Here is a 17,021-nt window from a genome sequence, read left to right as displayed (position 1 = left end):
TTGGCAGAATAAAGGTTGAAAATTAGTGTTCTAAGTGATGGAGCACATTAAAGGGGTGCCAGTCACATTGCTCTATTTTGAAGTCTGAAGGAAGACTCATTAAAAGAGCCAATTCTGACTCTCACTCTGCCATGTAAGAACAAAGCAAGAAGACAGCTATCTATAAGCCAGAAAGACGGCTTCATTAGAAACCAAATTGTCAGGCACCCTGATCTTGCACTTCCCAGCCCTCAGAACAATGAGAAATAAATGTCTGTTATTTAAGCTGCCAAACAAACAAACAAATAATACAAGTGCCAATTTTAGATTTAAAGTAAGCTTGAAAATGCACTTGAATTAATAGCCCCTGATTAAGGCCTATGAACACTTGTACCAATCAGAATGCTTACCCATCTTATTGTTGGCCAACATCTCTCATGCTGAATTCACATGGAAAAATTGTTTGATTAAAAACACCACTGTCCACTACAGTATGTTTTAATATGTCAGGCTATACAGGCAGTTTTCTATATTTAAATACAAACAAACAAGCAAGCGTTAATGATGTCATAACATTTTGGTGATGAAAGGCCTGCATACATATTATGCATTCATGTTCTGAGAATCATAAAAGAATCTGAAATGTTAGGAATTTTTTAAAAAATCGTTTCCACCCCACTCAAATCTAACAGTTATAATTAAATTTATGCTATAATCAACAGAAATTACCATAAGCATGTATATGACTTATTAAAAAAAAAACACCACCTCCAATTTAATTTAACACTGTCAGTCAGAATGTTTTATTTTAAACTTGCTCTTCAAACTCTCAAATATAACATATGTGGCAAAGAAACAGTTAACACACAACATCTGCCATAACTCTATCTTTGAACTGCCTTTTCTACATTATGTGATATGTTACAATTTCTTTCAATTTCTTACATTCATGGGTATTCTTAAAGGCAGCAATGTCAATTTTTCTGCTTTGAAAACAGTTCCATTAACATTCTGAAATTGCTTAAAATGACAACTTTTTCCCTTTAGAATTCTGCTGCCCACATTAGTGAAATAACTCAACATATTAAGAAGTTGTTGAGAGGTATATGGTACTTAATAAGTCAACTCCCAACTCTAAGTGAAAATGAACTTCAATCCAAAGCAAGCATTTTCCTAAATCAATATACTTTTGTCAAAAATATTTCCATTCTGAAATAAGCTTTTTTTGTATGTGTGAGATACAATAGTTTCATCTTTTATTCCTAACAGAACTCATGCTGTACTTTTTTTCTCAAAATATATTTGACAATTCTGTGCAAAATGTTAAGTTCTGTATAGGCATGTACCTTATTTTGAAAAAGTTTATAAAATATAATTCCTAAAAACAACATCAACATTAGACAAAAGAGGAGGAAGAAACATATCGGACAAAGCCTAATTTTTTACATGAGAAAATAAGTATGTTCTTAAAGCTTCAGGAATACATTCCTTGAAAAAACTCAGAATGCACTTTGGTCATTATTAAACATATCAAAACATAGGCAAGTAAAACAAAATGCTTCTGATGCTTTTTACAGAAAGAAAATTTACTGCGGAGGCTGAATTGAGGCTGATCAAAAGGAATGGTAAGAGCAAAGTGATATAACATGGCTCTGTTCTCTACACATTCCTGATCTTAAGATTATGATTTGGGGATTAGAACTGCACCAATCAAATAAATCATTTACAATTAATTATTTTAAATGTCTTAAAATGTGGTAAAAAACGTGAGGATATTCAACACGATACACCTTGCACCAAGAAAAGTCTAGATTTTTTCAAATAAATTGTTTTAGAAACTAGATGCCGTTTTTTAAAAAATGGCAAAAACATTTTATGTTTCATTTCCTAAAATATTCTTGATTGTACAAATATAACAACTTAAAATCAAGGCCCAATGTAAGATACCATCATATTTGCCCTATTTACCTAACATGTCAACATGATAAGTTCTCATTTGGACACTTGGCAAATTATTAGGGGGTTGTGGTGAATTTTTCCAGGTTTAAAAGCATCTAAAATAGCCCTTATATGACGGGAGGGGGTAAGGAGGGATGTACCAGATTAAGTTTAGAGGACAGAATTTGCAAACTGAAGCTGTTTTTCCTGAAAATTTAGATACACAGTACTTTTAAAATTATCAGTCAGAGAAATATTTTATTGGTTCTTAACCCTAAGTTATTCATTTGAGTATGGTATGAATAGCATACCCTATAGTGTACCATGGGGGAAAAATTACTTTACTTGAGTAAACATAATGTACTTTAGTAATATCAATAGGCACTTCACTTGTGAGATGAGTATATACCTCACTCAAAAGGATACCACATCATGCCCTAGTACACTATAACATATTCCATATAAAGATACGCATTAAAAGTAACAATTTTAAAAAGTGCACATTTTGAGCATGCACAGTTAGAGCTGTGCAAACAGCCCAGTGTTTCAAATAAATACAATTATTACAAGTAAATTTTTATCAAAATATGTTACAGTATGGTAACCATTTACAATTATTGCTCTATTAAGAGTTTTATCATCAAAGAGCACTTTGTTGACCTATTATGTAATACCATATATATTAATACTGAAGGGTGCTTAACTGCAGCTTAATCAGTTTAGATCCTGGCATTGTTCCAAAATAATTCAAGAGAAACCCTGACCGGATCTTGATTTACTGAAGAAACTGCTTTGTGTGTTTAGCTGAGTCCAATGCAATCGTCAGAAGTTAAAGAAGTCTCCCCCGAGTAAGGCAAGTTCACGGCATCGATGGAGAAACAGTGCTTAGCAATGGCTTCATCTCACGATTTGTTGTTTTGTCAATTATTTATAAGCAATTACCAGGATCTCAAGTATCTGGATATCAGTTTTATCACCCTTTCATCAACAACTAAGTACAGCAATGCTAAAAATAAAATATAAAGACTAAAATAAATGTAAAAAAAAAAAAAAAACAGTGAACAAGTAAAATAAATATAAGAATTGCACAAGACAGTCTGATGTAAACACTTCAATTTCCCAGCTGAGACTTCTGAAGCAGCGTCGGTGACTGCTTTCAGGCAGCTTAGTTGGTACTCTTATTCTGGAAAAGAGGCTACATCTTTTTTCTGAATTGTCATGACTTAATCTTCCACAGCTAGTGAAAAAATAATAAAAGTAGTGACCATTAGAGTTCAGTTTTACTACCACAACTTATTAAACTGTATCACATAATACTATTTTTAATCTAAATTTCAACCATGAACACGTGCAGGTTCTACTATTTTAAACTCCTTTATCCTTTTATTTTCAAGAAAAATTCACTTTAAACAAAGTGATAATCAGATTTCTCTTGCTTTCTTTTACAGGGAAGTGGCAATATACATATACTACTTGTTTAATGTGAATATTTTAAACCTTATTCACTAACAGTTGAACAACACTGGAGGACATATGCATTGCTATATAGATAAATAATATAACTTTGGGGCCAAAAAAGAAATAGGGCTCTTATCATCTAAATTAGGTTCAGATTATATGAGTAAAAATAAATTACCTCCACTTATCCTACACTGAAGTCCTATTTGTAATGAATACTGTTCCAAATTAGGAGCTCTGATAGTCTTATAAACCAAGAATGTTTATCGTTCGTTGAAATTAAATGTGAAACTATTTTCACTAATTGTATATACAACATTATCAAAACAATTCCATTACTGTGCATGTGAGATCTCAAAGGAGTGCTAGGGTTAAATAAATGTCACAAAAATGTAACAAGGCACTAAGTAATAAAAAATACCTACAAACTCTTACCTTTAAATTAAATCCAAGCAAGTCACTGATAACACCAGAAACAGCTGACAGAATGACAACCTGGGTGATGTTATAAAGCAGTGGATTCATTGTAAGTCCATATAGTCTAAAGGGACTGTCCAATTCCTAAAAGAAGAGAAAAAAACCATAAGCCCAGATTCATTAAGAATTACCTCTATTCAACTAATTCAGGGCAATATACAATGAGGATTAAAAAACAAAACAAAACAAAAGTTACTAATTACGGATAGTTTTAGAAAGGATAAACTTGGTTAAACCTGAAATAAGTAAATATACTTTTAGGGTTCCCCCCCCCCACCCCAGGTGACTTCCTTTAAAAGAACTCCAAAACCAACTAATAGTTGCCAGATGAGAAGGGGTTGGGGGCGGGGTGGGGCTGGGTGAAAAAGGCGAAGGAATTACCAAGTACAAATTTGCAGTTACAAAATAGTCACTGGGATGTAAAGTACAGCATAGAGAATATCGCTTTCAATATTGTTATAATTATGCACAGTGCGAGGTGGGTACTACACTTACTGGGGGGGATCACCTCATAAGTTATATAAATGTCTAACTGCTATCTGTACACTTGAAAATAATAACATATTGAATGTTGAGTGTAATTGCAGAAAACAAGAACTTTGCAGCCTAAATGTATAACTCCAACTTCTATCCCAAATGAATGGCCAATAAAGTACCGATCTAGAAGCTACAAGGAGGTTTGAGAACATTTTATAGTATAAGAATAGAAAGTGAAAAAGAACAATATCTTTTTGCAGTCTCTAGCCAATTTTCTGCCAATATTAATACATATGCAAAAACTTCCTTTGAGACAATTTCTGAATACATGGATTAATTAATTAATAGACTGATTCAAACATTTAAAGTTTTCTGATATTCCAGGCCCTGTGCTGGGCTCTGGGAAGTTAAGATTCAGTTCCTGTGCTTAAGGACCTCACAGTCTAATAGACATGCAAGTAAATAATTTAAATAGGCCATAGAGGAAGGTCCTCCTGAAACTTAGTGGGTAGGGGAGAGTATGTATTTCATCAACACACACAAGAACATGGTACCTCTGAATTGCTACAGGTTGCTCAACATTGTTAGAGACCAAGTCCAAGGGAAAAATACTTCGAATTTATAAAACTGGCTACTTATGTAAGGGTCATTCTTTAGGCAGACTGTATTGACAGACTGGCACTAAAGGAATTTAATTAAAGGAACAGTATATCGGATGTGCATGTGACAAAGATCACCAGGTTAGCAATGTGGAAGGAGAATGAGAGAGTGGTGAGACCAGAAGCCTTAAGAGTTCAGTGTATCGAAAGCTTGAGAGATGATGAAAGTCTGACTTGGGGCAGTATAGGAAATGAATTGGAAGATATCTGAGAGGCTAAATTAATGTGCCTAAGAATTCCTTGGCTGTGAAGAATGAGCGAGAAGGAGCAATCTAGATTAAGTCTCAGGTTTCAGACTAAAAGACTATGTATGATCAAAAAGAACCATGCTGTTTTGCTTTGTATTTTAGTTATTTTTATACTTCTATCTTCTCTGAGACAGACGCTGCTCTTAAATCTCATCTCTATACCCTCCTCCTGTCTAGCACAGTGATAACACTCTGAAGATATTTGACATATATATCAAAAAAACCCACCCTCCTCTTCTGAACCCTTTCAATGCTTAATATATCGTGAGGCGCAGTCTATACCTAATAAATACTTTTTAGTTGACTGAAGAAGTAACACTGAGAGACGACTAATTTCACACCATTCTCTGAACACTTATAAACAGCACTAAGAATTATAATTGTTATAGAAATTGAGATTTTAAAAAATATTTTCCTTTTAAGAAAAAAAGCATTGCACTGCAAAGCAGTGATAAAAATATTTTATTAAATTACCTCCAAAGAGCTATTATTATGAGATCAGAGATATCAAAATTATATTCTTTTTGATTACCAAAAATGATTTGAAAATATAAATGTTTATTGGTAATATATAGTACTAATTATGTAATACTACTTTTTAAGCTAACTCAGGCCAAGCAGAAGAGTGCTGAGAAAGACAAGATTAAAATATTTCAAAATTAGTATCAAATCTTTTTAAAATCTATTTTAAGTTCTAACAGGCAAAAATGTCCAAAGATGCCAACATCTATAATACTTCTAAACATTATTAGAAATCTTAAAATTCTGAGTTATTAAAATAATTACTTTGGTTAGTTTTGCAATGAGAATTGTGAGAATGTGCTCAAATATAATTTGGAAACTAAGTGGATAATCATGAAATCAAAATACAAGGTAGGATCTACAAGCAAAAGACTAAGGAAGATATAATGTCAGAACAGCATATTCTACATTACATCCATTTTGAATTTTATTTTTACCTTTAGCAGTTTAGTAGCCAGTTTTAAAACATTATTCACTAGTGTCAGTTCCTCTTTTTTGTTAGGTTTCTTCTCCATTTTCAAGTATAGGTTTATCTTTTATTAAAAAAAAGAATTAAAAATACTTAACATTGTAACACATACTCATTTTTAAAAGAAACTGAAAGCTATTCACTGAAATATTCATGCTCTGGTTATTGAGATTATAGGGGATAGTAATATTTGCTATACTTTACTATATATTCCAAATTTCCTACAATAAACATTATTTCATAAGAAAATAACTATTTTAGCTTTTCAAATATAATTAAAAGATGAAACAAGAAAACTGGATGTCATTATTTAAAAGGTGAAATACTGTAGTCCCAGAGCCAATTCGACCTAAAGAATAAATAATAACTATAATAATAAGTAAATCGGGTTGTTTGCTACTTTTCTCTTTCATTTTAATTGAACTCATCCGACAAGGTTACAATTTTTAAAAATCAAACTATCCCTGACAAAAATACTCAAGTTCGTTGGTAATACCTTTCTTTGAATAATTTTTATGAAATGGTACAAATTCATACAAAATAAAGTTAACCATTACATTATTATGCTTTATCCTTTCTATTAAATAAAGATTCATACTTATTCAAACGTAGCTCTGCTATCCTGCAAACTTAACTCATTAATGGTTTAAAATCAATCATTTCTATAAATAGTACTTCTTATCCAATGAAAATGAGACAAAAACAGTAGATTAGATTTGAAATCTGCATCAACACGGGAACAAATTTCATTTTGCTTTCTCACACAAATGATCTTAATCTAGTAACACAGGTTCCTCAAAAACCTGAAGTAAATGAAATATTTTAGATTCATATGTGGACTACAGACATTAATTTATAACATAAGAAACATGTATTCTCACCTGTTCTGTAAGTAATATTGAGGTATTGCTATATTTTTTACTTGTTTCTGATCCAAGGGTAACAAATCTTAGGAGAAAAAGTGTTAACGAGATGCACCAGATTACCAGTTCCCAATTGTAGTGACAATCAAGGAAGATCTCATGCACATGAAGCAACTAGAAGGTTTTGAAAGAGGCAACATAAAGCAGTAATGTGATTCAAGCAATTTCTTTTTAAAAGAAAATAACATTTTATTTCATACAGATTGATCATGAATGTAGTATGACATTTTAAAAACATTTCACATTATTATGAAATATTTCAAGCACATAAAAAGTACAGAGTATAATGTAATCAAATCCAACAGGGCCTCTACCCATTTATGTCAAATCTTAATATTTTGCAATATTTCTTTTCAGATCATTAAAGAATAAAAGATTAAAGATTCAGTTAAAGCCCCTTTAAACTTTTCCTTCATCATTATTCTCCTTCTTCCCCATTCCCTCAATAGGGGTAATAAATTTTCTGTTTATCTTTCCCATATAGATTTTACAGTTTATCTAAATATATATATCCTTAAACTATGTGATTTTATATATTTTAGAATCTATAAAAAATGTCATCACATTGTCTACATCATTCTTCGATTTGATTTTTATTCTACTGAACTTGGTTTTCCAGATTTATCCATGTTGATACATGAAGCTCAAATCCATTCATTCTAACTCCTATAAGGTATTACAGTAAAAGAATCAACTACAATGTATTGGCCTCCTCTATCCATTAACATTTATTTTGCTGTCAATTTTCCTCATTATAAACAATGCTGCAATAAACATTCTTTTATGCATCTCTTTGTACACACATGTAAGACTCTCTAGGAGTTAATATCTAGGAGTAAAATTGGCTAGGTCCTTGGATATTCACATATTCAACTACATTAGATATTACAAATTTGTCTCTAAAACAGCTGTATCAATTTATACTCTCAGCAGTGTAATCAGAGTTCTCTTAGCCTCTCATTTTTGTCCACACTTGGTATTATCCAACTTCTTAATACCTGCCAATCTGATGGGTGTAAACTGTTTTCTTATTGCTTTGATTTTATTTTTCCTGATTACTTAGGGATAGGATGAATATGATTCATATGCTTATTGGTCATTGTGTTTCCTCTTCTGTAAGTTAACTTTTTCTAGTTCATATCTTCCTTTTCTATATTAGGTTGTCTGTTTTTCTTATTGATTTGTAGAAGTTATTTATATATTCTAAATAACAATACTATTTAGGTCACATATTTTGCTAATATCCTTCCAGACTCCATTTTATCATTATAGTGTCTTCTGTAGTACTTAAAATTTTAAGGGAGGGGTGTTGGAGAAGAATAATATATGAGAGACTGCACGTACCAGGCAAAAAATCTAAAATATTTACTATCCGGCCCTTTACAAAGAAGTTTGCTGATCTGTCTTATAGGACTAATTGATTTGTTTATATTGATGTTGTATTCATTTGTTGATCCTGATCGTCTAAAAAATGTATATTTTTAATAATTTGTCTGTAAATTCACTTGGATCTTCTATATAGATAATCATAGTCTGTGATTTTGTTTTTTCTTTTCGAATCTTTGTATCATTTATTTTTCCCCCCGTCTTCAATGGTTAGTGCCCTCTATCAAAATGCTAACCAGAAGAGGTAAAGAGGATAACTATCTTATTTCTAAATTACTACCCTAAGGTAACAAACATCATATGTAAAATGTTTGCTCCAATTTCTGAAAGATATACTTATTAGATTAAGGACTACTTTTCAGTCATAGCATTATAAATCTCCACTGAAATTTACCAATTTGTTTTCTGCGTCTATTGAAATGAGGAGGATGTTTCCTCCTCTTTTAATTGACTAAAGGACCTCAAACTAGATTAATGGATTTTCTAAAGTTGAAAATCTTTGCCTTCCAGGAATAAACTGTCTTGATCATGGCATCTTCATTGTTATTAAATTGCTGGCTTCATCCTCCTTGTATTTTGCATCTAAGTTAATAAGAGAAATCAGCTCATATTTTCCTTTTCATATTCTCTCTGGTGTTGGTATCAAGGTTATATTAGCCTCACAAAATGAATTGGGGGATGACGCCCTGTTTTTCTATTCTCTAAATATTCTGTGTAGAATTAGGACTGTTTGTTTGAATAGTTGGCAAATTTCACCTGTAAAACCACATGATTCTAGAGGATTTTTGTTGGTAGCAGATTTTGAAACTACTAAATCAATATTGCTTTGGTGATAGGTCTCCTTGGATTTTAACTTTTTAAGTCAGTTTTAATAAATTATGCATTTCTACAAAACTGTCCACCTAATCTTTCAACTTTCATGACATAAAGTAACTAATACTGGTATTCTTTAAAAAATCCTCCACTGTGCCAGTATTTCAGTTTAATACTATGCTTTTATTTTTAAACATTTGTTATTTATATGTTCCAAAATTTCCAAATGTATGATTTTTTTTGTTGCTATCACTGTTTTATATTTTAAGTGCATTACAGCTAGATAAAGTGGTCTATATGGTATCAGTTGAGAAGAATTACTTTGCGGCCCAGTATGTGGGAAAGTATTATAACCATCCCTACACCCAAAAAGAATATGTATTCTCCAATTTGAGAATAAAATTTTGACTATTTTATTTAGATACATATCTTCATTATATTTTTGTCTTGCTTAATCTATCAATTACTAAAAGGTGTTGAAATCTCCCATCATTGTACTTTGTCAGTTTCTCACGATACTGTTATTGATTTTAGATGTATATAGATAAATTTGAAATTATATGATTACATGCATACGAGTTTGGAATTTTTAGATCTTGAATTATTCTTTTAATTTGTCAGGCTTTTTGGATTACAGTCAACTTGATCTGATAGTAATGTAAGTTTACCAGCTGTCTCTTGGCTAGCATTTGCCTACACCTTTTTCTATCCTTTTACATTCTCAACCTTTCAATATTATTATGTTTCATATGTCTTTTGTTGATATAGATTTTATATTTATATGAGACAGAAGAACTACAGAATGTACTTCAGGAACATGGAAATTAAACCTTTAAGAGAAGACTAAGATGTAATAAGAAATTGTGAGTAAAAAAAACCCAGTCTTTTCCTTTTGGTTACTTTTAAAATTTTTCTTTGTTTTTGGTGTTCTGTAGTTTCTTTGCACAGAGTCTAAGTGTGGATTTATTTTTATTGTTGCTTTTCTTATTCTTGTTATGCTCCCTAAATCTGAAAATTACTGCTTCTCATCAACTCAGAAAAACACATAGCCATTATCTCTCCAAATACTTTTTTTCCTTCTTTTTGTCTGGAATTCCTGTTAGATGTATGCTGGATATCCCATCTGTCTCAATTTTCTTTTCATATTTCTATCCCCTTATCCCTGTCCTACATTCTGGGTAGTTTTTTCCATCTCCTAGTTCACTACCTTTTTAGTGTCAATAACCCTAATTTTCATTTCTCTGAAGTACTGTTTGATTCTCTTTCAAAATTTTTTTTTCTTCACAGTGTTATTTGTCTTTAATTATTTTAAACAAGCTTATCTTATAGTTTCTATCTGATCAGTCTATTATCTGAAGTAGCTGAAGAGCTAATCCCGTTTATTCATCTGCTGACCCACACCTGTTGGATTGTTTCTTCATATGTTTTGAAACCCAAAGAGGCTCTATCTGTGAATATCATGTGAAGCCTAGACTGAAGTCACATAGCCCAGAACAATCTTGGTTTTGTTTCCGCCAGGTATCCAGGATCCTAAGATCACTTTTTATATTAACTTCTTGACATAGGGGTTACAGGACAAGTTCTGTAATATACATATGAACCCTGCACCTGAAATAAGCGCAGACCTACAGTTACATACTCTTAGGAGAGACTATTCCCCACCTTCTTGTCAGAATCCAGGCAGAGTCAGACAAGCTTCCTTATTATCTTCCTGTCCTGGTGGGCAGACTGTGTTTCGTATTGCACCTTTTCACTGAGGATTCTGGCCTTATGATGTAAGCATGTACAGAATGCATGTAGGTCAAGGCCTCATCTTCTGTCCTCATATGGGCATAAAATCTCAAATCTCTAAGATACTAAGATGGACAATGTACCTCTCCTCCTTATGCTAGGACTGCTATAGCATTAACACATATACTTAATTGCTCTGCTTTTCAGTTTTGTCTTCAGTTTGGCTCTTTTATTGTCTTATAACCTCAGACATGCATATAATGTGTATTAAAAAGCTCATATATAGATATAAAAAGCTGGATTTTATTTTGCTAGCATTGTATGATGTTTTAAAGCAAAAGAATTATCGGGTAATCTAATATGTCACATTACTTGAAATGGAAGTTTAAATTTTATAGCAAAGAATATATCCTGAGGTACTTTTGTGTTTCCTGATTAATCTTGGTCAATGAGAATTCTTTTATAGAACATGAGGCAGTCAAGTCACAGTGACAATTCAGATATAAAATAACTAACATTAACTGTGAATAAAGCAGAGGTTCATGGAAAATAGCCTGAAACAATTTCAAAACCATAGTCACTCATAAGTTTGTCTTGGGAAATAAAGATAACCAAGTGAATTGTAGACAAAAACTATTATACAGCCAGTGAACAGACATCTGAGAATATGCTAGCCACTGTTGTAACACAGAGATGAATAAGATACATTTATTCATTCTACTGAAAAAAAAAAAAAACTATAAAAAGTCAGTTTTAAAATCGTGTAACTAGGCTTACTTATATTACTACTTTTATTGTTTATTATTGAAAAGCCTATTGAAGCTGCATATTTATAGATCAGATTACCTAATTTCTACGCAAAACAAGTTAACTCACCTGGGCACAACAGATAAATACAACTGAGATAGTCAACAAGAAAGCAGAGGAAACTATTACATCAACTGATCGTTGAGGACCTCGACGCTGGGGGGGAAAAGGGGAAAACAGTTTTAAGTATATTTACTAATTAGCAGTTAATTCCATGTTTTCAATTAAGGTGCCGATCCATCACTGCAGGTTCATCATAACTTACTATGTTGAAAATATACCTAATTTGTCAGATGAATTTTAATTATGAAGTGTTACTATTTCCAGAGGATTTGTAACACAGTGAAAATGGTAAATATATAGCCTAGAATCCTTAGCATAACTTCCAAATATTTCATTTTTGTCAAACACTAATCATTCAATCAACAAATGTTTCTTAAGCACCTGCTCAGAATGAGGCACTGTGCTAGGTACTGGAAATATGGCAGAGAACAAAACAAACATGGTCTCTACCTTCATAGGAACTAGTAGGGAGTCAGACAGCAAGCTCATGATCACAGGTCTATGTGATTAAGTTGTGATGAGTGCTATGAGGGAAAGGTATAGGATGTTCTCAGAAATTTGGAAAGGAGTTTGATATAAACATCACTTCCTTAGAGAGCTCTTCCTAGGCCCATACTTCTAACTCCCAAATATGAGATTGTGCAGGCCTAAGAAGATCTCTCTAAGTTTGGTGATATTTACTCCAAACTAAGGCGCAGGAGCAAGATGGCACATGGCAGTGTTCTCGGCAGAAGGAAGACCACGTGCAAGAGCACAGAACAGGAAAGATCACAGTGCATTCAAAGAACTGAAGCAGTCCAGTGTGGCTGGAATGTAGGGAGGAAAGTGTTTCAAACTGAGACAAGAAAGACAGGCTATTGGTAAAACTTAGGTCATGTAAGCTATTATAAGGCCCATTAAGACTTTGTTCTTTATCCTAAGAACAATAATCTCCAAAACGTTTTAAGAGTTATGTGGTCAAAACTACATTCTTAAATGATCTCTGGTGGCAGACTGAAGAAAGTATTGGAAGGAGGAAATCTGACTGCTGGGAGGCCAATTAAGAGGCAGCTGCTAGCCCAATGCAAAATATGACTGGTTTCAACTAGGGTGATGGAAACAGAAACAAATGAAAGTAAATGAATTCAAGTTACATTACGAAAACAGAAAGAGTAGAAGTTGGTGATTACCCTGATGCTGGAAATGCAAGAGAAGGAGTAAATACCAAGGATAATTCCTAGGTCTGGAGTTAAATGCTTCCCTCACTGAAGTGTAAGCTAAGGGTAGGGACTTTCATCTCATGAACGTTGACACATGGTTAACATTAGATAAACATTTATTGAATAAAGTTGATAGGGATGATATATAGGGTTGATAATAAAGGGAAATTTAAGTTGACATCTTGCTGAGCCACGCAACGAATATACTCATCCCTCCATACGACTGAAATGTCACAGTGAGAAAAAATAATCTATGCCAATTTCTAACATTTCCCAATAGAGACTAAGTTGGTTGAATTTAACAAGTTAAATAGACAAAATGATGAATTTTTTAAATAGAAGGGTAGATGAATAGTGCAAACTTTTTTTCAACTTTTCATTGTTACTTCCAAATAAAAAGCATTAAAGATCTAGGTACACTAGAGGATATCTGGCCTTTGGGCAACTTATTAAGACATGATTACTCCATACATAATGAAATTCATTGCTACTTAATGCAACAAAGCAATAATCCACAGAAGGTGTTTTCCTAAAACTAATTCAAACGTTTCCTATTTCTCTCCTTTTTTCTCTTATTTCCATAATTAGGAAAGTTATTTTAAAAGATTAAAGAAAAAGAACAGCATGAAAAGAATGGCTTAGAATTGAAAGCTAATATTTTTAAATAGTAATAGGTCACTTCAATAAGGGGACTCATTGATTACAGGTTAGTTTTTAAAAATTCTTTTTAAAGCAGTGGGCTCCCTCTGCTGGCTTGCAGTAACCATTCTAGCTTTTTAATGAATAATAGAAGTTGGTGAGATTTATGAACACAGATAAATTTAGAACAATCTGATCTTGAATCATCTACCTCAAATGCATTCCAGTCTTTTCAACTTCAAGTGTTTTACTCTAAAGAAACAGTTAAACATTTATTTTGGATTTCTGTAGAGGGATCTAAAAGAATACAAATTATGGCCACACAACACCATGAGAGTACCTATGTGACTATACAGCTAACTCATACATATAGACAAAGAAATTGGAACTCTGAGAGGGAGCCAGCACCTTGAGAACACTTTTATCACTCATTCTACCTTAAGATAGGACCGGAGAGATAGCCACATTTTTATATTCTGTACTTTCTTCAACCGGAAATGAGGAACCTCGGATTTTCGAGCCCTCCTTGCCGATGTTAAATGCCCAAAGAGTTTTGCAAAAAGTAATCGCTAAAAAATATAAAGGTAAGAATTAATTTTCAAAGAGATTACCACAGAAAAATAAAAATCAACAAAATATGGATTGCTATGATTTTATTTGGTTAAGTACTACAAAAACAAAACAGGAAAATAATTAGCAGGTAAGAATGAAATATTAAATACTTCGGGAATACTTTGAATATTAGAAAAAGGATAAAATAATCTCTATTTAGAAATCTATATTATACTCACCTGTTTATAAGTTCTTTCTGCTACACAAAGCAAAAAAAAGAAAATCCACACAAGCGACACACGAACCACAAAACTTATAATAACCATAGAAAGAACTACAACGTCTTCATTAGAACCAAATGCAATCACATAAAGTTCTGAAGCAGAATGTGCTGTGATTTGTTCCAAGTCTGTAGCTTGAGAGAGTCGGAAAACAAATGGAGTTAAACCCAGGATTAGAGAGATTGCATTTCCAAAAATCTGGTATCCTATTCCTGGTATATGGCTGTTAACCTTTATAGAGAGAAAAGAAAAAAGAAAAAAACTTACACAAATGTTACCTATAGTAAAATGAGTTCCTCTTAAGCATGGTTTTTATAGCAATATGAAGTCATTTTATTAAACTATATTAGTTTTAATACATAGGTAATAAAATTAAAATTTACTCAAAGGCCAAGAGCCTATAACATGTAAAAAGTAAGTCATTATTTCTTCAGTTTTTTAAAACAGTTCAGTTTCAAGTGTCTAAATCACTAAGGAGATGCAAAAGAATTAACTACCTTGGTCTTACCCAAATCTTGAAAAAAATTCTATGTATCTCTCATTATTTCAAAAGTTAGAAAGATTCACAAATACTGCAATATTAAAAAAATTTAAGTGGATGTGAGCATCCACTTAAATTCAGTTCATTAAAGAAAAAATCTAGAATTTTACTTATGTGATAAATTTGTAATTTGTTTTTCTTCAAAAAGCTCAATATACAAATGAATGTTTCCTTAAACTCTAAATCCATTTTAGGAGAGTATGTTAGAGGGGAGAAAAATGAGAGAGGGGGAAAGAGGGTAGGGGAATTATACAAAAGGAAACTGAAAATTAAATAATAGGTAAACATAAGACTAGTAAACTGAGAGGTACAGTAAATATCATCTAACTAACTTTTTATCATCATATTATGCATTATGATCTGCTAGTTCACAGACAGTCAGGGTGTAGGGAACCAACTAGATTCAAGTCTCTAGAGACTCCATGTGGATAGCTTTTCATTGCTCACACTGAAATATGTAAGAGAAAGTAGATCAATATCTATACCCAGTTATTTTAATTTCTCTCCTACATAAAGTGTGTACAACAGTTCTAGCATAATAATGCACAAGAAATTTAGAACTGCAAATTAAATCATGACTAGTTATCCAGAAGAATCAGATAAAATTTGAAAAGTGGCAATAATTTGACAAAAGAAACAATTTGATAGAAACTGAAATTAAAATTCATAGTATTTGTACTCTACTTCAAACTACTCAAGATATTTACCATTCATTGCATTATTTCTATACATTTAACTAGGTAAGCACATATCAATACAAATTTTCCAATTTGAATTTTTTAATGTCTTGAGTACTAATAAATAAATGAACCAGAAAGAATGATAAAGGAAAATAAATCTTCATCAAACTTGTATATATCTATCCAGCAGCTCAATTTGATCCACCGAAAGCAAAAGAAAGAATAACATAAAAGAAAATTTTAGATTGTATCTATTCTTGGTCACAAGAATGAAAACACTAAAAGACGAGAGTGGTCTGCTGACAAATCATTGTTTAAATCATTGACAGAGTAAATACTATTAATTTTATTTTTCATATTGAAGAAATGAGGGGAGTAGGTTATAAAAATATAACACTCCAGTAAATACTTACTATATTAATTATTTAATAATCAGTCTTTTCTTTGAACTAAAATAATAAAATTTAAAAACTTACTCTGTTCATTATCATTCCACTGATTTCAAGTACAGACATATCTGCTTTCTTGCAGTCATTACCTTCCCAAACTATAGCACTTATTTTTTCTAATCCTGGGTGGGAACTATGGAGCCAGGGCAAATGACTCTATAAAAAAATAGACAAAAATTGGTGAATGTTGATCACATTTCATGAATAAAACATAAACATGTAAATACATATATATAAATTTAACTAAAAAACAGAAACTGATTAATGCATTTATATTTTATAAGTATATATTTATGTATCTGTGCACAGCTATATCTGTACCTATACACACCAAATTTCAATGACACTAAAATTCTACCTTAAAATTAGCTAGCATATATATTGAACAGTGACATAGATATCAGTTATAAAAACGTGTAAATTAAGAACTTTCTTTAACAGATATTAGGCAACATACTGTTTAAAAATACTTTAAAATGAGTCAGCAAAAGCACTTACTTGTCAACCTGTCTACATGGCTACTGATTAATACTAAAGATCAAAGACAAATAGATATCAAATTATTTGTATTACCAATTGTCCAATTTATGATCATTCAATACAAAAAATTATGAGCTGAGATTTGAACCTCTTTGAAAGACTAAAGAGTGATACAATCTCATCCTGAAAGAGACTCTTCCTCATATAGCTATCCTTAATTTTTGACTTAAGTTACATTTCTGATATTTTA

The 17,021-nt window shown here is 31.9% G+C and overlaps 1 protein-coding gene across 5 annotated transcripts in view; it reads right to left on the bottom strand.

Moving 5' to 3' along the window:
* Positions 1–461: 461 nt before the first annotated feature.
* The window catches only part of PHTF2 (putative homeodomain transcription factor 2), a 121,450-nt gene continuing 104,890 nt past the window's right edge, over positions 462–17,021 (bottom strand). For all 5 annotated transcript variants that reach the window (XM_016145959.2, XM_016145958.2, XM_016145957.2 and 2 more), the window contains 8 exons: positions 16,319–16,447; positions 14,580–14,852; positions 14,226–14,357; positions 11,957–12,043; positions 7,109–7,264; positions 6,196–6,291; positions 3,811–3,936; positions 462–3,154 (listed from right to left, as the gene is read on the bottom strand). In XM_016145959.2, the coding sequence (XP_016001445.1) occupies positions 3,134–3,154; positions 3,811–3,936; positions 6,196–6,291; positions 7,109–7,264; positions 11,957–12,043; positions 14,226–14,357; positions 14,580–14,852; positions 16,319–16,447 (1,020 nt within the window). In that variant the 3' untranslated portion in view covers positions 462–3,133. The remainder of the gene's footprint in view (positions 3,155–3,810; positions 3,937–6,195; positions 6,292–7,108; positions 7,265–11,956; positions 12,044–14,225; positions 14,358–14,579; positions 14,853–16,318; positions 16,448–17,021) is intronic.

This window comes from Rousettus aegyptiacus, unplaced genomic scaffold (assembly GCF_014176215.1).
Source record: "Rousettus aegyptiacus isolate mRouAeg1 unplaced genomic scaffold, mRouAeg1.p scaffold_m13_p_13, whole genome shotgun sequence".
Taxonomy (NCBI): domain Eukaryota; kingdom Metazoa; phylum Chordata; class Mammalia; order Chiroptera; family Pteropodidae; genus Rousettus; species Rousettus aegyptiacus.
The sequence above is the reverse complement of the archived record's forward strand: the minus strand, read 5'-3'. Positions and strand labels throughout refer to the sequence as shown.